The 22368-nt window shown below is 39.3% G+C and overlaps 1 protein-coding gene across 1 annotated transcript in view; it reads left to right on the top strand.

Annotated features, from left to right (window-relative positions):
- Positions 1-22368, top strand: part of NOTCH2 (notch receptor 2) — a 164346-nt gene that overhangs the window by 128772 nt on the left and 13206 nt on the right. Inside the window, 13 exon segments of the mRNA XM_074263252.1 lie at positions 162-272; positions 6229-6421; positions 6975-7120; positions 8029-8142; positions 9892-10011; positions 10314-10466; positions 11398-11626; positions 12426-12627; positions 13805-13958; positions 16715-16899; positions 17832-17964; positions 20469-20714; positions 22138-22250. Coding sequence (XP_074119353.1) covers positions 162-272; positions 6229-6421; positions 6975-7120; positions 8029-8142; positions 9892-10011; positions 10314-10466; positions 11398-11626; positions 12426-12627; positions 13805-13958; positions 16715-16899; positions 17832-17964; positions 20469-20714; positions 22138-22250 — 2099 coding nt within the window.

Here is a 22368-nt window from a genome sequence, read left to right as displayed (position 1 = left end):
GAATTTTTATTCTACCCAAAGAAAGTTAGAAGAGTTGTAGACTACATCATCATCATCATCATCACTACCATCACTACATGGTGGCCTTTATTGTCTATGTTTCTGGTATTAATAAAGAATGGGAAGTGGGTCACTGAGAGAGTTTTCTCCTATCTTTGCAGGAGTGAATTGTGAAATTAATTTTGATGACTGTGCAAGTAATCCCTGTGTTCATGGGATCTGTATGGATGGGATTAATCGCTACAGCTGTGTCTGTTTGTCAGGATTCACAGGTAACATTCTGTTTTCTTTTTAAAATCTTCCTTCCAGCTCATGAATCTCAGAAAAATGACATAGAAAACTTAATTTTTCATATTTCCTCCTCCTGGGGCCAGGCCTGGTCTAGAAAGAGCACTTCCAGCCCTTCCCAGTAATATATGATATGCAGTGTTTTAAGACATCCCCTGGAAATTAAGCAATACTTAAGGAAGAAGAAAGAGATAGTGATGGGAGAAACAGAGAGAGGGAGGGATGGGAGGAAGAAGGGAGGAGGGAGGATAGTTATATTGATATATGTGTATACATATACATGGACACATGTATATTTTCAGACAATAAACTCCTCTTAGATAATTATAAACAAGTGGAACAATACTCCTATCCCTTTTTAGTCTAAGACATGGTAGTGAACTTTTTGGAATACAACCAAGAAGACATAGTATATGGACAAGGATAAAAATATATCCACTTTGTTTTCCTTCTGGATATTCACCCAAGATGTCTGCAGAGTAGTCTCACTGGTTAGAAAAACACTGCCCTGGTTTTTTATTTTATATGGCAATATACAAGTAAGTACTTAATAAAGGTTTTTAAAAATAAACAAATATTTTAAGTGATGATGCTATAATAGGCCCACCATATGGCTATTTACAGTCCTCCTGAAATATTTCCTTCCTAGACTTTCAAACCATGATGTTAGAAGGCAAATCCAAGCCAACTACAAATAAGTGCTTACAATTCTCCAGTTAATGACTTATCTTCCTCTCATGTTTCACAATTGCTTGTGTTCTCCTGCTTGGCTTACCACAAGGTTATATGATTGTGGGTCGGCCACTTGAGAAAGCTATCTATTGCCTATATTGGGTAACAGTAGTCTCTCTTCATTGGGGAAGATCGCTCATGTACCAGGTATGACCCAGGGCTATATGTGGCATGTGTCCGCCAGACAATATCCATGCCTGAAACGTCCTACTTCAGAAAAACTGATAGCAAATTAAACATAAAAAAATTGTGCTGGACAATAGCACATTGTTGCTGAAGAGGTAACTAACTGTTCCCAGTAACCTTGTAGTAGCACTCTGGAAGAACATCAGCCTGGAAAACTCTTCCAGATTACAAGTTTCGTGTTAAAAGTATTTATGCCTCAGCTTGGCTAATTTTCTCAGAAAGTGTTTGCAGAATACAAAGATTCTTTTTGGCCTTGTACCAGGCAAGTAAAGAAAGAGAGAAATAAGCAGGTTGGAAATATGCTAAAATAAACTTAAGGTGGGGTATAAAACTCAGACCAGGCAGGAAGTGGGATGTTATGATTTGGGTATGAGCCTAGATCCTCTCCCTGGGACCTCTCTCTGTCTCTTAGTCTGGGATGTTTAAAATATCAGTGGCTCTTGTGGTATGTGCCCACCACCTGGCAGTATGTGATGTTGTCTCCTTTCCTGTATTCTATTTTTTGCTATTTTAATAACAGTTTATATAGTTTAAGGGAGTCTTTTAAAAAATAAATTCTGCATTCTATACCTGCTGATACTTTCTATTTGTGTAGTGGGTTAGGAAATACTGAGTCAGAATCCCAGAAAAGAGCCAAAGTGTTAGTAAAGTTGTTTAGAGTAGAAATAAATTAGGCACACATATATTTTTAAATTTTTTTTATTTTGGGGGGCAGCTAGATAGTACAGTGGATAGAGTACCCTCCCTGAAGTCAGGAGAACCTGAGTTCAAATCTGGCTTAATACTTCCTAGCTGTGTGACCCTGGCCAAATCACTTAACCCCAATTGACTAAACAAAAATTAAAAAAAAATTATTTTTTGTCTATTAAGAATTTTTTCTTCCTCCCATCGTCCCCCCAATTAAATGAAAAAGAGGGAAAGAGTATTCTTGTGACTTGACTTTTAGTCAAGTAAAGCAGATTTACTCATTAGTCATGTCCAGAAGGGCACATCTCCTTTTGCATTTTGAGTCTCTTTGGGGAGATAAATAGTGTGCTTTGATATATTTGTAAATTAAAGGGAGCTCACTTTAATCTTTGGGTATAACAGCTTCCTCTTTGGTTCTTTGAATCAGTGATCATTATTACTTTGATCAGCTTTCTGGATCCTTTGGAAATTGGCAAACATAATCCTATACCTCTCCCAGTTCCTTATTTTAATTTAATCAATAATTATGGAGTTACCTGCAAGGTCTATGATAGGGTACCTTAATACTTCTGGTCCCTTTTTCTGAGGATATCAGCACCTAATGGGAAGGAACTATTTCTGCGGCATTCTCTTTACACCCCTTCTAGACAGAGCTCCTTCCAAAGTGCCCTTTGAAACAGTTGGCCTAGAGTCAGGTTCCAGGAAGAGTTAACAACAAATATTTATTAAGCTCCTTTCTCAATGTAATTCAAGTGTCCTAAGCTGGAGGCAGGAGGAAAAATTGGGTTGAATTATTTACTGAGAGTATGGCATGTTTTCAGATTCAATTTGATTTCTAATTTTGCTTCTTCATTAGGTAAAATGTGGTCTTGATCTTGGCAGTTCTTTCCATCTTATTCCCTTGCCTCTGACATTACTACTATTTTGTCCCTCCTCCCAAGTGTTTCCCATCCATTACTTATCCCTTCTTACCAATATGCCCATGTTTCCCATTCTTATCATTCCTCCCAAAGTGAAGTTTCCATAAACTACGTGAAACTACAGTAGTGTCAGAAGTCCCTGTGACTCAATGAAGAAGACAAAAAACAGTTACTGATTTTAAAAAAATCTATCCCAAAAGAACTAAAGTTATGGGATCTTTCCTCTGACCCAGTATTGAATTGCTGCCTGGGGAGAGTCGATTCATAGCTTTTGCCAGTGGCAGATATCAGCTGCATGTCTTTCAACCAAGATTAGCATCATCTATTATGATCTCAAGCTGGGAAGAACATCAAATATCACCTAAACCAACATCCTCATCTTACATAAAGGAAGGGAGACCTGGCTGGGTATGAAGCATCTTCTAATAGTCACAGACCTGGACTTAAATCTGGATCTTCACTGTACAAGGTTCAGGTCAAGAAAATAGTACCTAAAAATGAATTATTAAGAAAATGTTATTTTAAAAAAGGAAAATTGTCACAACCACGATATTATAAACAAAGTATCACTTATTCATTAATACTAAATCACTAGTAATGAATGATTTGGATAATTAGGTAAGAGATTAAAAAAAAAGTTTTAAAAGCCATACATTAAATGTATATGGCTCTGTTTATTGCAATTTCTGGTTCAAAATGTGTTATTTGCATTGAGGTGGCGGGAAATTTATAAATTCTTTCCTATCTGGATGTTGCTACCATTTACTTGTATGTTTCAAAGGCACTTCTAACTCAGCAAATCCAAAACAGAATTCATTTTCTTTCCCCCAAATCCTCCCTTCTTTTAAATTTGTTTTTGTCCATCATTTTCCCAGTCATCCAGGCTCACTATTTTGGTGTTATCCTCGCCTCCTAGCAAACTCCACATGCCTAATCGTTTGCCAAGTTTTGTCTTATCTACCTTCATAAGATCTCTCATACGTGTTCCCTCCACTCACATGAGCACTAACCTGATACGGGATCTCATCACTTCTGCAATTTAGTCTAGCTGCTTTAAATCTCTTTCCACTCCAATCCATCCACCACAAAGCTGGCCAAGTAATTTTCCTGAAGCTCAGAATCCTAGTGGTACCCCCTCTCTTTCCTACTCATTAAACTCCAGTGGCTCTCTATTGCTTTTGGTATCAAATATGAATCCTCTGGCTTTTAAAAGCCTTCACAAAACATTTTAGATATTTCCTCTCTTCTGTGATCCAGCAATATTAGCTTCCTTTCCTTTGCCTTTTTGCTGTCTGTCCCCATGTCTGAAATGCTCTCTCTCCTCATTTCTGGCTTCTTTGTAAATTCAATGGAAATCCCATCTTCTCCAGGAAACTTTCTTCCCTCCTGTGCTACTATGTTCCTTCTGAGAGTTCCATCCACTTGCTCTGTGTTTATTGTGTCCACATATTTATTTGTATACTACATATATTGTATATATTTTACATAACTGTGTTTATTTGCATATTGTCTTCCCATGAAAAGTTGAGCTTGTTGAAAGTAAAAACAATGTTGTTGTTTTTCTTTGTAACTCTTGAGTTTAGCATAATGTCTGATACATAATAGATACCGTAAACTCTTAATAAACATCGACTGCTTTGGGTGTATATAATGAAACATTGATTAATCATAACCCAGTTCACTGGATTCTTTAAGTAAGTGGAATTCTTTAACAAAAGAGAGGTAACCCCAAGAAGTCAAGACTCTAGTAAGATTTATTCCAAGACCACTTCCTGGTTTATGTCTTATGTTACCGATTTAGACCAGTTTCCAGCCCAGATAGCTTAATGTAATCCCATATGGTTGGAATGCCGCCTTACAGGTGGTCACACTCATCGCCAAATTAAAATTGTTAGCTTGATGGTCCAGAGAGTTTTTAAAGTCCTTCTAAACCATTAGAAGAGGATTAAGTTATGTTCACTCTAAAGAAAGAAAGTAGACTGAAATAAGGATTATTTCAATATGTAAGGATTATATAAATAGTCTGAAATAAAAAATGTGTACCTTTTATAAAGCCGGATCCCACTCCCTTTTGCACCAGTTCATACCATTTTCCTATAATTGCACTTCAACAGCACCTCTTTTTTTTTCCTCTTCCTCCTCCTCCTCTTCCTCTTTTTCCTTCTCTTCCTCAGCCAAGCCTTTGCTATACAGCCTTCAGACTTTGGCTGCACCACTATCATTCTATAGCTGCTCCTTTGGAAATTTTATAGCATAGTTTTCTCAACCATATCAGTCTCCTATGTTAATCTCCAGGATATTTGTCCATCTTCCACCGTGTGTGTCATTTTTCTGATCACAATATGCTTCATTTTTGTCTGTCTCAGTACCAAGCACATAATTTCTTAATAAATATTTGTTGATTGAATGATTCAGCATCTGGATGACTGCAGTAAATCTTAGAACCCTTTGCCTTTTTGTTCTTTGACACTTAACTCCAGTGACCTCAATCTCAAGTCAAGAGCACTTCAGCTCCTTTCTGATAATTCTGCACCATAGACTTTGTTATCACCCACAAATTCTTCCTCTTCTAGATCTTAAATTCCAAAATTGAATTCTTAGCTATTTGCTCCCACTTAATTGGTAGCTTTTAATGGAGTCCAACATTGCCATTTTTGTTCCCTTCGTTCTCTCTGGTCCTCCTCATCCATTACTCCAGAGCTGATTTTACTTGCTTGAATATCTGGCTCAGACTCATTTTAGTACCATTCTAATCCCTTTAGCCTTTTTGCCATTCCTGTTTACTCATGAACTCATCCTGGATTCTGCTTTTTTCTCTCCTGCATTGCTGGAAAAAGTAATAAAACCATGTTGATGAGGTCTATTGTAAATTCATTCCAGCTGAACTCTTCTGAGTTAGATTGTTCATTGGGAAGTCTTTTATTTATTGGATATTGACTCCCTTTCAACCCTGCCATTATTATAAATATTTTCCATTCTCATCAAGTGCACATACCCTTCACTCTGTCCACTCCAGCAATGCTCTCATCTCCTGACTGCTCAAAAAAAATGTCTATTCACTATCAACTTCCTCAACTTTCCTTCTTTTTATGATTTTTCTACATCTCTGAGTAGTTTGTTATATTTGTGTGAAGAATGAGCAGGAGAGGAAAAACTAGAAACAAGAATACCAGTTTTGGTGATGAGATAGTGACTCTAAGAATAGAGCAAAGGGAACATATTTGAGATGTATGGTATCAGAATCAACAGGATTTGGCAATATTGCTAATGTGAAGATTAAGGTTAAAGGAAAATGTAGAGGCGAAAAATATTCTGGAGTTTTGAAAATAAATTATCAGAGCCACCACCAATTTCTTAAATAGAAATGCATGCATAAGAAAAGCCTATAAAAAGACTTGAATTCCCTTTGCCATAGGTCAAAGATGCAACGTTGACATCGATGAGTGTGCCTCGAACCCATGCCGCAAGGGTGCAACGTGCATCAATGATGTGAATGGATTCCGTTGCATCTGCCCAGAAGGACCTCACCACCCCAGTTGTTATTCACAAGTTAATGAATGCCTCAGCAATCCCTGCATCCATGGGAATTGTACAGGTGTTGCCAATGGGTAAGTTTATTAGGTGTGAAGTTTGATATCCTATATGGAACTCCCACATTTCTCTGTGGAAGAAATAGTCCTAGGGGTAATTTCTAGTTGGATTTGCAGTACTTTTGTAAAAAGCTAGAAATGAAATTAGCTCTTTGTAAATATTAAAATAGACATTTTCCCATTGTTGTTATTTTAAATTCAATATTCACAGCAAACCAGTAACCATGTGGGTGAGTCTTCAACTCAGACCCTACAATTTGAACCATTTACATCTTGAACAAATTGGGGGAGGGTGACAAGAATTACATCATTGTCAGGGATACTCACATCGGGCCAAGGCTTCCAGGCTGAGAAAACAGAGAAATGCATTTGTTCCTTGTCCCTTGCTGAATCTCCAATTATAGAGTTCTGTTCCCTTTGATTGGATTTTACTTCTGTTTTTTGGGCTGTAGTGAATGGGATTAAATGAGCTTATTTTTTCCCTCTCTTCCTTAACTCAGGGTTATGTTCCAGTAGTAATTTAGCATCAAAAGCAGGAATTTCTCAAGTGTATTGTTTGGTTTTCTTTCAGGTATAAATGCCTCTGTGAAGCAGGCTGGGTTGGAACCAATTGTGAAGTGGATAAAAATGAATGTCTCTCCAACCCCTGCCAGAATGGAGGAACCTGTGACAATCTGGTGAATGGATACAGGTGTACCTGCAAGCAGGGCTTTAAAGGTGAAAAAAAGGGCTCATTTCTGCCCAGTTTTGGACAGAGCGGTGTATTCAGTCACTTTTGTGGAAGGAACAGGAAAAGGGTTTTTATTTCACTCGCTAGTTCTCTTGAGACATACAGTGTTGATCGGTGGGTTGCAGAGACAATTCAGGGAAAGCAAGGTGGAGGTCAAGTGTATTTAAAGTACATCGGCGTTTGGAGGGCAAGGGATCCATGCTCTCCATCCCCTTACAATGGAGTCATTGTTCACTTTCTGATGTTCTCAGATAATCACCTCTTTGCTTTCTAGGAAAGTAGCCATTCAGGAGTTCTTTATATCTATCCCTTGGGTCCTCATTGTTCCGTTTCTTCCACCAGCTTTTGGAAAACTCAGGAGAAAGGCTTTCTAGTATTTTATTGACCTACTATCCATAATCTTTAGGAAGCCAGGTTTTAAGAAGTGTGTTTTTCTTCTACTTTTTAGTCAGCGTATATTTTGGGAATCTAACCAAGGTCTTCTGTCTGACTCTCATTTCTTTTTTTATCTTAATGATGTTTTGAGAATCGGGCATTTAAGGTAGAAGTTGGGCTAAGTAGCCAGTGAGGTCTCTTCCAAATCTCAAATTCAGAAATTGTGGTTCATAAATTGTGATTTTCTGTAGTATATCAAGATTTCTACATGTAATGATATTCTTGAACTATTTCTGAGGAATTATTTGGAATAGCATAAATTTCTTTTGCCTCTAAAGAACTGTACAGACGGTGGTGATTTCTCATCACTTTTAACCTTTTCTAGCAGCCTGAGTTACTGTAGTTTCCAATGTGCCTGCTGATTTACTGACATTGGGTGAATTTTGCTTGAGTTGTTCACTTGAAGCAGCGATGAAACTTATATTAAATTTCATTTTTTCTCATTTCCCACCATCTGTAGGTTACAACTGTCAAGTCAACATCGATGAATGTGCTTCAAATCCTTGCCTTAATCAGGGCACCTGCACTGATGATATAAGTGGCTATACTTGTCATTGTATGCTTCCATATACAGGTAAGTTCCTTGGGTGTCCAGAATGTACATGTTAAAACAGAAAAGGCACTTGGCTCTGTACTGTCATGTACAACATTTGATTATCAATGAGGTTATCTCTTGTGGCAGAATAATAGAGAATTATTCTCTATTCTCTCAGACTCATTGGCTGGATCCTGAGATTTAGAAAAAACACTATGCCCTCTCATGATGTGGGAGGCTCTTGTTCTCTTTTGCATTTATGGAATTCCAGATTCTAAAAAGTTAGAAGGGATTTCATGTAGTGCAGTACACATTGAATGAGAATTCTCAAATATTCCCAAGCAAGCTGGTTTTCCTGCCTTCCCTTGAAAAGACCTACAGCAAGGAAGAACACATATGGACCACCCTCTGTTAAATGTAGCTATTTTATATCATTGTTCCCACTGTAAAGGCAGAGAAACTGTGTAGTTCAGGGAATTGCAAAGACAGCAGCTTAAAATAATGGCACAGTTCATATCCAGTATCCAGATGTTTCCAAAATCAAATTTATGGTTTTCGTTATGTCACTGTTCATGGTTATTCTCATTTCCAGTGTCTACTAAGTGCTCACATGTCAAACCTAAGACCATCCTCTCCCTTCCAGTGCCCCCCAACATTCTTCCAGTGCCCCCTTTCCCTCCCTTCCCCATGTCTGTTAATTGTTGAAATTTTATGATTATTCATGACTCCTCTCTTCCTCTCTCCCCCCTCCCCATGTTCAATCAGCTGCCATGTCCTCCAGTTTTATGTCAGGGAAGTCTGACATTCAGTTTTTCTCTTCTGCCTTTTACCAGCCTGTATTGGCAGTGAAGGGAACATAAATATACATGACGGGGTGTATATGCCCGTGTATACTGCTCAGGCATACTAAGGCCTACAGCTGATTTTGAGAACATTTAATTTTTCACTGAATTTCTCAGATACTAGAGAAATGTTTGTTTATGTTGTGGCTGTAGATAAGATCCACATTAAAATTATATCCTGCATGTGAACCTAGAGGGATTACATCTGACCAAAACCACAAGCATATTAAAGTCCCAGTGCCTGGCATATGGTCACACTCATCTCTAATTGGCTCTGGTTCACTGGGACTAGTAATGGAGCAGTCAGATTTTTCCTTAAATCACTTGAGTCACCATCAGTTTGATGAGACATCACAGTGGAAATTTCTGTCACAATCTAAGGAAGGTATTTTTTTTTCCAATTGGAACACAAAATTTGGCCAAGATTTGGCCTGAGTTAGTTATGACTTTATTTTGGAAAATGCCATACTTGAGAAAGGGAAACTTTTTGTTCTAAAGCTTTTATTGGATGTTTATGCTCAGCATTCCATAAGTCCTACACTCAGTAATTTGAGAGCTTCAGGTCCTTTGGATTTATGTGAGGACAAAAGAACTCCGAAATAATGGCATGTCATAGGAGTGCGGCCATTGTTTCTCCCTGAATCATTTCTTCCTTCATGTTTCCTTCACTACTTTCCCCCATATGTGTGACTTCTGTCACTAAATGGAGGATTTCTGGGACTAACTCTAGAAAACAGGATGAAATTTCACGAGTGCTGTTCTTATTTAACAAAAAGCCTGGTGACTCCATCTTTATTCTCCATTTTTCAGTCGGTTTTAGGTAGAATTGGTGGTTGCAGATATTCCTGTTCATCTGAATTTGTGACTTATCACCCTGATGCCAAAAGGGCAAATTGTCTACTCTTCTGGCTTATTTCCACTATTCACTGTTCTTTGGTCCCCGCAGGCAAGAACTGTCAGATGGTGCTGGCCCCCTGCAACCCCAACCCATGCGAGAATGCTGCCATTTGCCAGGAATCTGCAAATTTTGAGAGTTACACTTGCCTCTGTGCTCCTGGCTGGCAAGGTGAGATGGACGTCCAGCTTAATGACAATGGGGAAATGTCTGTAAGCAGTCTCTGATTCAGAAAGGGGAGAACAAAAGGCTGAGAAGCTGTTGAGGCTCTCCAGGTCTCCAAGCATCCCTTCCCCTGCAGCATCTTGTCCGTCATCCCCCATGCATCTGCGGCCCCCTAGTGGTCACAAAGTGCTATGTATACCTGTAGGGCATCTCTGAGGACCTCTTCCATGACTCCCCATCTGGGCATCCGTCAGGAGGATGCCCTGAGACCCCAGAATTTGTAAGACTTGCTCCTCCTGTGCTTTCAGGGCCTCGGTGTAATGTGGACATTGATGAGTGTGTCTCCAAGCCCTGTATGAACCGCGGTGTCTGCCATAATACGGAAGGAAGCTACCTCTGTAAGTGTCTACCTGGCTTCACAGGTGTGGACTGCGAAGAAGACATCGACGAGTGCCTTGCTAGTGAGTGAACGGCCGGCTGGTCGGTGGGGAGGGAGCCATGGTGGGCAGAGTGGGCAGGGACTGCCTGCGACTGGGTTATTATGGAAAAGAGCTACCATGAGGATTGAGCCAGAGCTTGTTCTCTGAAGGCAGATCTAGTTTCTTTAATAATCATTATAAAAAAAAGTTGTAAGGCAAAGTTCAGTCAAAGAGTGATTTGATGAATGAATTATCTTTTCCTTTTATAAAATAGAGGCTATATATTTAGCTCTTTTATATTGGTAATTTCATATACATACATATATATGTAGAGAGAGATATACATAAACAATGTACATACACATACATGTCAGCCAAGTGACACAGTGGATGGAGCTCTACTTAAGTATATTCTTATATATCCAATCTCCACCAGGATAAAGATTCCTTTGTAAGAATTACTTTCTTCTGATTTTTTGTCTTCCTCAGTACCGAACATGATTCTTTGCACATAGTAGGTATCTAGTAAATGTTTTTTGATAAATCAGTATATATAATACCCTACAGTCTTTCCTTTAATTCTTTTACCAGGCTACCTTGTCTTTCATACAGAGAAGGAAGCAGTATGAACAGGGAAAATCATTCTGTCCAAGCTGGAAATAATATCATTTTTTCCCCCAGCTAAGAAAATTAGCTGTTTTTAGGAGAGCCAAGCATTTATATATTCAAAGGGGAGGCTTGGATTTGTCGTGTAGAGAGGAATTACCATGTCAGCCAAGATCAGGAAAGGAAGGACTCGTGAGCAACCAGAGCTGAGTCTTTGGTCGTAGTCCAGTGCCTGATGCTGCTTTTGTGGGAGTACTTGACCCTGGTCCCTTTGGGTTGTTAAGTGGCTCATGTGTGGAGGAAGGACCTTGACTAATACCAGTGAGCCACCGGTGCTATTTTCACACACTTGTGTTCCTTGTTTTAGATCCCTGTCAGAACGGTGCTACCTGTGTAGATGGAGTGAACTCCTTCTCGTGCCTTTGTTTGCCTGGGTTCAATGGTGATAGATGTCAGACAGACATGAATGAGTGTCTGAGTGAACCCTGCAAGAATGGAGGCACCTGCTCCGACTATGTCAACAGTTATACATGCAGATGCCAGGCCGGGTTCGATGGCCCTCACTGTGAGAACAACATTGATGAGTGCACTGAGAGGTGAGAGGCAGCCACCTAGAAGAGGACGTCCCCCAACAAACACAAAGAAAAAAGGGGAGGTTGATGCAAACCATATTTCCTGGGGTGCAGAATTAGACATTTGTTTAGGTCTCACCACCATTTCCCAAATCTCTTACCAAAGTTTCTGATATTTAGCTAATTAGCAGATATAGCCTTCTGGATCTTCAAAGTAGAAATAATTATTCATTGGGAAGCAAAAAGAACCCTTGACTCTTATCCTTAGCTTTTTACCCACCTCTGGGCTCCTTATCCATTTGTTTCTACATTTGAGTGGGAAGCCATTTAAGCCTGTCACTCTTTGGAAATTATGTAAGGATACTGATGTCCTTATGTATCACAAACTTTGCAAATTCTGCAGCTTTCTTATGGAAACTAGAGAAAGAAATGTTAACTCCTGGACCCTCACTCAACCCTTTCCAAAAATAGTAATTTTGCTAATATAAAAAAGTGACTATGAAAAGTTCCTGAAGGCCTGAACAGAAATCTAGAGAACTAAGCATTCTCTAGGAGTTTCCAAGTCAGCCCTAAGTCCTTGATCAATGGTAGAAATAAGAATGGCACCAGGTTTTTTTGACTCTCCATTGAGTTTGGCAAGCATAGTGAACAATCCTGAAATACATGAAAAGAAATCCAGGTTTGGGGTTTTGGGGGGACATTGGTTCACAGGCCTTTACCCACCTTGCACTCTTTGGACTTCAGATTCTCAGTCAGTAGCATTCCTAGAGTCTGGTGTCATTGTTATTATTTTGATGTTGGTTTTCTTCTGTTTGTCTCTCAGTTCTTGCTTCAATGGAGGCACGTGTGTGGATGGAATCAACTCCTTTTCTTGCCTGTGTCCTGTGGGTTTCACTGGCCCATTCTGCCTTCATGAGATCAATGAATGCAACTCCCACCCATGCCTGAATGAGGGCACCTGTATTGATGGTGTGGGGACCTATCGCTGCAATTGCCCATTGGGCTACACAGGGAAAAACTGTCAGGTAATACATCTCTTCCCTCCACTCCCCATTCCAGTATTAGTAACTATACTTGAATCAGTCCCTTCTAAGATTCATCTTTTGAGTCTGGCAACCTAAAGTCATATTAATTCTAAAGCAGCATGGAGACCCTCCTCCTGGATAGTGATTCTGAAATCACTTCCAAAGGGAGCCATATTTTGATTGCAAGAGTCGCCAGTCCCTTCAAACTTAGTATACGTTCCAGAAAATATGACATGTTTTATTATTTAGTGGAAACAAGTGAAAAGGATCAATAAAGTATCATTAAATATCAAGACTAGCAAAGGAGTCTGGGGGCTCCATTTAACCAGAAAAGAATAAATTGAAGGTAGAATTAAAATTATTTACATTTAGAGAAAGCTGAAGGTTATTAGAGTAATGTTAGGCTTCTCCATTCCAACTGAGTAGGAGGGAATGGGCTTTCATATTATTGAGAAAGAGTCCAGGTTATGAAATGCTTGGAAGAGGCTCCCAAAAGAGGCTGTATCAGTATGTTTACCATCTTCCCTTGGAAGTCTTTAAGAACAATGGATAATAAAAAGATGTCCTTTGCCAGAAGAATTAGAAAAGATCTCAAGCATGGAAATAGCCATCTCTATAAAAGTTGAATTAAATTGAAAAGCTAATGATACTGTACATTCAAGGCAAAATAAATGGTCCAAACCAAAGATTTCAAGCTCTGGTTTTATGATGTGCCAAGTTATTTCTACTTATAGTGAGGGAACTTTTAAACCAAATTCATTTTAAGTGAATTTTTAAAAATAAATACAGCTTGTGTAGATCTTTGTTTCTTATCCTGCAATAAAGTTAAGAATGTCAAAATCCCATAAAGATGAAAAAAGCTGTCCTTATCCAGCCTGTTTTGAGTCCACTGCAATTAGCATTTAACATATTAAATATATCTGTACCAGCCTGGTTTTAATGAGCATTTTCTTTCCCTTTGTGTTGAGCCAAAATAGTTCATAATGGCCAGGAAAGAGAGAAGCTTTTCTGGCAGAACAGAATGGGTAGGAATTTCTGGCAAAATGAGTTTGAGGTGACTACATTTTGGCTGTTGTTTTATTTCTAATAGAATACTGGCACCTGCCCTTCCTTTCCTTTTTTTTGGATTCTTAGATATTTATGTGTTTATGTATGGACTTGTATGTGTATTTTTCAGACCCTTGTGAACCTCTGTAGCCGGTCACCATGTAAAAATAAAGGCACCTGCATTCAGAGAAAAGCAGAATCCCAGTGTTTATGTCCGTCCGAATGGACTGGGGCTTATTGTGATGTTCCCAACGTCTCCTGTGAAGTCGCTGCGTCCCGTAGACGTGAGTCCTGGCTTCTGGCGGGGGTGGTTCTAACTCTAGCAAGGGTCATCAGTACAAAGACTACAGCTTTTGGAATAGGAAAGATTGGAGAAGGAGAAACTGGATAATGATGGTAGAGATGGAGAAGGAGCAGCAAATTATAAGGGTACAAGTCAGAAGGATAGAGGAGAGTGGAAATCATACGTTCTGAGTTTCTAGAGTTGTGTGTTCCTGTAAAAGAATCCCTTGAACATCATCTCTGATAAGGGGTTCTAGAGGGAGAACCCCATGTCTTCCCAAGGTATCTTTTCCATTTTTAAACAATTGTAGGGGAGGCAGAGCCAAGATGGCAAAGACAACTATAATTGTTCTGAAGTTCTTCCTTAGCAAAATCTGCCTGTCTACAGATTTTAGCTTTCATACCTAATTCTGTCCTCTGAGACCTGGCAGAATAATTTTAATTTCTCTTTAGACATCTAAAAAGAGCTCTCTTCTCCCAGTGAAATATTGCACCTAATTCCTTTAATCAACCTTAAAATGTCACGATCTTGAGACCCTTCCCCAACCCAGACACTCCTCTTTGGACATTCTCAGTATCTTTCCTAAAATCTGATGTCCAGGAACTGAACACAGGAATCATGGTCTAGCCAAAATATCATATAACATGTTAGCTTTCCTTCCTAGCTTTGTATCATCTGCAAATTCAGTGCAAATTGCCATTGTCTGACTTATTGATACAAAAACTAAGGACTCAAGTCCCCAAGATATCTGAAAGACTCCACACTGGAGATCTTCCAAGCTAACTTGCTCTTTGGACTCAGACATTTAGGCAGTGTAGAATTAATCCACTATCTTTTCTCATACATTTCTCCACCTTACCCTGCCCAAAAAATAGCACGAGGTGCTTTGTCACATCAGAGAGGAATAGAGAGTGGATCTGTGATTTCATTGTTTGAAGGGGAAAAAAACACTGTACTAATGCAGGTCATCACCAGATCTTCCTGACTGAGGCAAAATGTCTATTCGGTATGCTATATTGCCTCTCAGTTAATTGCTTTTTCCAAAGTCTAGGGGACCTGGATCTCTTCCTTCCCCTCACCTGTAAGTCAGTGACCTTCCTCTCTCCCACTCCCCAAAGCCCCAAATGGAATTAACATGACATGGATTGTTCTTGGTAAAACCATGCTAATGATTCTTTTTGAGCACTGCTACCTTTTCCATATGTTTATAAACCATCCCTTTAATAAAATAAACTGTCTCCCAGCTTTTAATGTTCCCCTTTATCTAAAATGATGTCTCTTTTCTTGCATCATAATTTTGTTACTTGAATTAGAGTTGTTTTTATTTGTCTTACTTCTGTCTACTAATGGCAGTTCTTTCATCATCGTATCCTTAATACCTAGCATTTAATATTTAATGAATTTGTTTCAATTTTCTACTCTTTCCCCTCCCCCTTCCCTTAGATGGCAACTAATCCAATATATGTTAAACGTAGTAAAAATATATGTTAAATCCAATATATGCATTATCTTGCTGCATAAGAAAAATCAGATCAAAAAGAAAAAATGAGAAAGAAAATAGAATGCAAGCAAATTAACAACAAAAAGATGGAAAATGTTATATTGTCATCCAACCTTAGTTCCCACATTCCTTTCTCAGGATGCATATGACTCTCATCATCACAAGATCATTGGATCACATTGGATCCAAGATCCAATGATCTTGGAACTGTCCCTGAATCATTTCATTGTGCAGAGGTCAATATTGGAAAACTATCCATGCATATGTTTTGAAAACAAAAAGCTTTTGAATTTTGTTTTCTTTCTCATTTTTTTCCTTTCTGATCTGATTTTTCTTGTGCAGCAAGATAATTGTATAAATATGTATGTACATATTGAATTTACATATATTTTACCATGTTTAATATATATTGAATTACTTGCCATCTAGGGGAGGGAGTGGAAAGAAGGGAGGAAAATTGGAACATAAGGTTTTGTAAGGGTCAATGTTGAAAAATTATCCTTGCATAGGTTTTGAAAACAAAAAACTTCAATAAAAAATTTCTTTAATAAATATTTACCAAGTTAAATTGATTTGGACTTCCTTTTTCTTCTTTTAATAGTGTCATAGACTAGAGGTATCAAAGGTTAGAACTACATGTAGCTTTACTCCCAATATATTTTTCTTGGTACCATTTTAATTGTTTTAAGATGGTGTGCTAGAAAAAGGCCTGTATAGAGCCAGAAGATTTAATTTCCAATCCCATTCATGCCATTTACCAGTCATGTGATCTTGGGCCTAAGTTTTCTCATTGGTAAAATGGGAATACGTATTCCCATTTTATATAATAGATTGTTAAAATGAAACCACTTTATCAACAATGCATTAAGATATAAATGTAAGCAATGGTAGAACCATTTGACTCTTCTGGCACTATTTCTAGAATATGAAAATTCCAGACATCAGTAGGAACACATCGTTAAAATCTGGCTTTTCTCACCTAAATTGTCTGCCAAACTTTTTTGCCCTCACTCCCATCCCATGTCCCTAGTGATGACATTCAACACACTTGTACATGAAATGAGAATGAACTCTTCTGTTTTCATGGTTTGTCTGTCTCTAGTATTGGATTAGATAGATCTATGAGGTAGGAGCTAAAGATATTAATAAAATGGAATTCTTAGGCTGCTTTTGAATTTTTTTTTTTTTTGAGCCTGCCCTTGCCTTGTATTATATACTAATCTATGATGCAATTCTGTTTCTCTATTTTTCTGTAGGAGTGTCTGTTGATCGCCTGTGTGAACACTCTGGGACTTGCATTGATGCTGGCAACACTCACCATTGCCAGTGCCCCCTGGGCTACACAGGAAGCTACTGTGAGAAACAGCTGGATGAATGTGCTTCTAATCCTTGCCAGCATGGAGCCACTTGCAGAGATTATGTTGGAGGATATAGATGTGAGGTGGGCAAGAACTAACCATGTTTTCTTATGGGCTAGCTTCTGGTTAGACTCAAAGATTTAATTTAATAATAGATTTTTTTCAGTGTAAAATAAAAATAGAATGTAATATAGTTTATTTTTGATAGAATTTATTGAGAATTTGTTTTATCTATTCCAACTTCCCATGAATCAACTAATGCTTACTAGAAAGTAAGTTTCATTAGATAAGAATTGTATCTTATCTGAACTTTGCATTTTCCCACTGCTAATAAGATGCTCTTCATAGTTAAAGTACTTACATAGTATTGAATTGGATCAACTTCTAGAGCCCTTCCCTTGATAACTAGAATCATGTTGCTGTTTCATTCCCAGCCCAGATCTCTACCTTTGAGGGAGCTCCATGGATCTCTGGAGTCTTCTTAGTGTCCATCTGCGGACATTTTATTACTAGCCACTTCCACTAAGAAATGTCCATTCCCAACCGCATTTTTGGTTTATGTTTTCAGAATATACAAACATTGATCATTTTCCCTATCTCATGGTTCTTTTCTTGCTACCTATGGACGTGTCCAGGTTTCCCCCATCCTTTAAAAAAAAATCTTCACTAGGTTCTATTATCTCCACTAAGTATCATTCAATATCTCTTTCCCCCTTTTCAGTGAAATTCTTTGAGAAGTCCTATTTATATATTCATTGCCTCTTCTGTTAATTCCTGTGGAATGATTAAATTGAGTTGAATTAAAACCCAGAGTATTTGATCCCTTCATTAACTTATCCATTTTTCAAGAATATAGTCATATTCCAATAGAGATTCGGGGTATTCCTAAACAAAGTAGGAAAATCTGACAGATGTGGATTGATGAAAGTGTGCAGCATTTCTCAGCTACTCTCTTAGTCCTATAGTCCTGTATGGTCCTATAGTCCATAATGATCTTTTTCCTCTCTGCTAACAGTGTGTGCCAGGATACCAAGGTGTCAACTGTGAATATGAGGTTGATGAATGTCAATACCAGCCATGCCAGAATGGAGGGACTTGCATTGACCTGGTGAACCATTTCAAGTGTTCCTGCCCACCAGGCACTCGAGGTAGGGATGACATGGAATGGACTTTTGCAGAAGGAGAGTAAACCCAGCTATTAAAAGTCTCTTGGGGAGTTCTGCTGTGACTTTTACCAACATCTTCTTTTTAATTGACTTTAAGAAATAGGAGAGGGGCAGCTAGGTGGCTCAGTGGATAGAGCACCAGCCTTGAATTCAGGAGGACCCGAGTTCAAATCTAGTCTCAGACACTTAACACTTCCTAGCTGTGTGACCCTGGGCAAGTCACTTAACCCCAGCCTCAAAAAAAAAAAGAAGAAGAAGAAGAAGTAGGGGGAAGACTTTTTGATTAGATTTTTCTTGTGCAGCAAGATAATTGTATAAATATATATGCCTATATTGGATTCACATCTATTTTTATCATATTTAACATATATTGAATTACTTGCATCTAGGGAAGGGGATGGGGGGGGAAGGAGGGGAAAATTGGAACACAAGGTTTTGCAAGGAACAATGCAGAAAAATTATCTTTGCATATGTTTTGAAAATAAAAAGCTTCAATAAAAAAATAAATTCCTCCTCCCCCCCAAAAAAGTAGGGAAAGAAGACCTGTCCTAAGGTTACTTTGTACAGAATGGAAAACATGAAAGAATTCTGTAAATTCTATCTGAGCATAAATGTGAATGGAAAGATGTGGGTCCTATGGAGACTGTTTTATTTGTTTATCTTGGATCAGATCATATTCAGTGTGAGAGTACTTTGAAGTCTGCATGTTTTTACAAAGCACAACAATATTGGCTCTGATAGTATAGGAGAACAGGCAGTTTGTTTGTTTGGGTGCCAAAGGAAAACCATGTCAAGAAGAATGTCATGTGCCCCGACTCAGTCGTCTGAAGTAGTGTATTTTGATCACTGTCCACTCAGAAGGCTCTTGTTTTCACTCGGGAGACAGATTAAAATGTATCTGTATGCTGATCTGCCCTAATTAATGGGTCTAATGAGGAATGAGGTAACAGGAGAAAACTTAAGGGAGATGACGTGATGACTCCCAAAATATTTCCCTAAATCAAAGATTCTGAGATGGAAGGGATGTTAGAGGCAATCTGGATTGACTTGTGTCTGTATGAGTGGTCATCCAGCCTTTATTTGAAGAACTCTAATGAAGAGGAACCCACTGCTTCAGGAGATATCCTATTGGGTCACTGTAATTTGAGGATGTTAGGAAGAAATTTTTTCCTGATATTAAACCTAAAATGACTTCTTTGCAACGTCTACCCATTGCTCCTGGTGTTAGTCCCTCACTCAAAAACAAAAAAAGGGGGGGGAGCAACTTGATCTGTGTAGGGCCACAAATTCAAGGAATATCCTAGAATTCAAGGGATAGTATTTCTTTGGCATCCGGTTTTGGTTCGATGTGAGGAAGGGCTTTCTTGTCTGAATTATTTCTTTGTGAAAATTCTTAACCCTGGCTCCCCTATGGACTGTGTCTTTTTTTTTTTTTTTTTTGACCTTTCAATCTTTCTATTTCTCTGTCTTCAAAGAGGGATGATAATCCCTGCAGAGATCAATTGCTTAGCAACTTAAAGCCCTTAAGAATGAAGGTCTTCTCCAAAGACAAGGTGTCTCCAGGACAGGAGAGTTTATCTATAGGAGGCTTTCAGTAAATATTATTAATAGTGAAAAGGAAGATAATGATGAAAAAACTAGGAGAAACCAGGTCTATAGATTCCTTTCTCCCTAAGCCCTGTTTTTAATTGCTGGCCTTTGGGGAGATTGAAATTCTTGTTTCTCCAACCTGCTTTGTCCAAGTGTTTCATTCACCTCTCCTCACTATTTAATTTCTAAAAACAAGTTTGCTATTTAACCACATTACTTGTCTAACCACAGCATTTGCAGTTAAGAACAACAACAACAAAAAAAAAATGCTCGATGGACATAGGGTGGAAATGATTTTATTTAATCTAGACCTTCTCCAAAAGCTTTAAACCTAGAGGCCCATGAGGCAATGGCTAGTAGCATACCACCATCCCCTATTCCTGTCTCTCCTCTCTTCCCTTTCCTATTTCTTCTTCTTCCTTTCCAGTCCTTTCTCCTTCTCTTCTTGGGGCCTGCTTGTGATTTAGTGAAAAGAACAATGAATTGTGGCTTAAGGATCTCCCTGTTTTTGTTCCTGAGCTGCCATATTTACTGATCACTTGACTAGGTGAGTCACTGAAGCTCTTTACCTTCCTCCTCTATAAATGAGGGGGCATTAGGTGTGGATGATCTCAAAGGACCTTTCAAACTCAAATTCTTTATTCCATTTTCCTCTCCTGATTCTCCCTGTTCCTTTCCTCCTGTCTCTGCTTGGGCTTTCTCAATCCCATGAGAACTGCTCTTCCACAAGGTGATCAATAACCACAAATAAGCAGGTTATTAATCCCTGACTTCAGGATCCATTGGAGGTTGAGTAATGGCATCTGATAAACCCTGAAAGACTCAGAATAAGAGCTGATCCTTTGCTAAAATTCATGCAGTTTAGTCACCCTGGCTGGTGTCTGTCTTTCTCTCAGGCCTACGGTGTGAAGAGAACATTGATGACTGTGCCCCGGATGCCGGAGGCCCCCACTGCCTCAACGGTGGGCAGTGTGTGGATAAGATCGGGGGCTACACCTGCCGATGTCTTCCTGGCTTTGCCGGCGAGCGCTGTGAAGGGGATATCAACGAGTGTCTCTCCAATCCCTGTAACCCCGAAGGCAGCCTGGACTGCATCCAGCTCATCAATAACTATTCCTGCATCTGTCGGAGCACTTTCACTGGTGAGCAGAGGCCTGGGGGGCTCTCCTCCTGATTCCGTGGAGCTCAGTGGGGCCTGCAGTAATGGAGGCTTGGACATCCTTCTCAGGGACAGCTGGCCTTATGGGAGGGGGAAAGCCCAGACCCAAGTGGACTTGGGGGGCATTTTCCCCTTAAGTAGCTTGGTCAACAGACTGTATGACAACATTGCCATTAGTCTTTTTAAAAGAATAGTGGATGTAGCTCCCCTACCCACTCCCTTCTGAGCTCCCAAAGTCTGGATTCCACTCCCACTTTATTGAAATGATTCTCTTCCCCTCACCTTCATTGAACATCTTATTTTTCTCCAATTACACTTAAAAACAAATTTTTAACATATGGGGGTTTCAAGTTCTCACCTTCCCTTCCCACTCCCCCCCTTATTGATAAGGCAGTCAGTTTAATATAGGTTATACATTGCAGCCATGCAAAACATAAGAAAGTTGAAAGAGGTCTGCAGAGCAGAAATTCCCTTTACAACGCCTCTGACGAGCTGACCTCTTTACCTTGGCTGGCATGCCCTTCCTCCAGATTTCCACCTCCATTTGGGAGCTGCCGACTGGCCAAGAAAGCCAGCAGAGGGCAATCTTGTCACATAGAAATGAATTAGCTGTTCAAGTCCAGAAAGCATTTACTTATTAAATATGCCCTTTTTGTTCAAAAATGAAAAATGACACGTTTGCTCCTTTTGAAAAACCCAAAGTATTCTAAGGGACATGATATATTCAGATAAGGAGGATACCAAGAAGAATGGAATAAGACATATGGGAGAAATAGAACTCTAGAAACATTTGAAGAGGAAGATGGGCCAGAGGTCAAGGAGAGCTACATGGATTAGGCAATGTTGGAGTAAGGGGAACATTTTAAGAATTAGAGGCAAGAATGGAGTGCATTCCAGACATGGGACTGTCACTCAAGAGGCCACGATCAGGAAAACTGGTCCAGTTTTACTAGAAAAACATTCTATTGTATCCAGGGAATTTTGTTCAGGTAGAGGTTGTTTAAATGATCCCTGATGTGCTGTTTTTTTTTTATTGAGATTCTGTAATTATATTTCTTTCAGAAAAGTGAGGTTCTGTACTAGGTCCTCTAAACCAAATTCGTCTTCTTTTTGGAAGGAGATAGTTAATCTAAGAAGAGGTGATTTATTAAGTGATTCCCTGAAATCTGAGAATCAATTATGTATCTTTATTGATTTTCTGACTCTGACCCATAACTCTCTGGTTTCTGGCTTTGGGTTCTTCCTACAACTTCATGCAGATAGTCAAATGTCTTCCTTCTCTTCGCTCCCTGGCTCCGTGGCCAGTGTGCGGCCCAGCTCTTTGCCAGCAGATCTCGGGGCAGTTTGAAGGTACCCTTTGAAGCCCCCTTTCTGACCCCGGATCTAAGACCCAGTTTGCCTTTCAGGCCGACACTGTGAGACCTTCGTGGACGTCTGTCCCCAGATGCCATGTCTGAACGGAGGCGTCTGTGCTGTTGCCAGCAACACCCCCAGCGGCTTCATCTGCCATTGTCCTCCGGTAAGTGCCGTGTAACTTAGCTCCCCTCCTGGCTCGTCCACTTGCTCTCCCCATGTGACATCACCTCATTTAAACCTCCCAAATGAATCCGAGTTTGAGGCATCTAGAAAGGGTATGA

This window comes from Sminthopsis crassicaudata, chromosome 4, assembly GCF_048593235.1.
Source record: "Sminthopsis crassicaudata isolate SCR6 chromosome 4, ASM4859323v1, whole genome shotgun sequence".
Classification (NCBI taxonomy): domain Eukaryota; kingdom Metazoa; phylum Chordata; class Mammalia; order Dasyuromorphia; family Dasyuridae; genus Sminthopsis; species Sminthopsis crassicaudata.
Note: the sequence above shows the minus strand (reverse complement) of the source record. Positions and strands in the feature narration are given on the sequence as shown.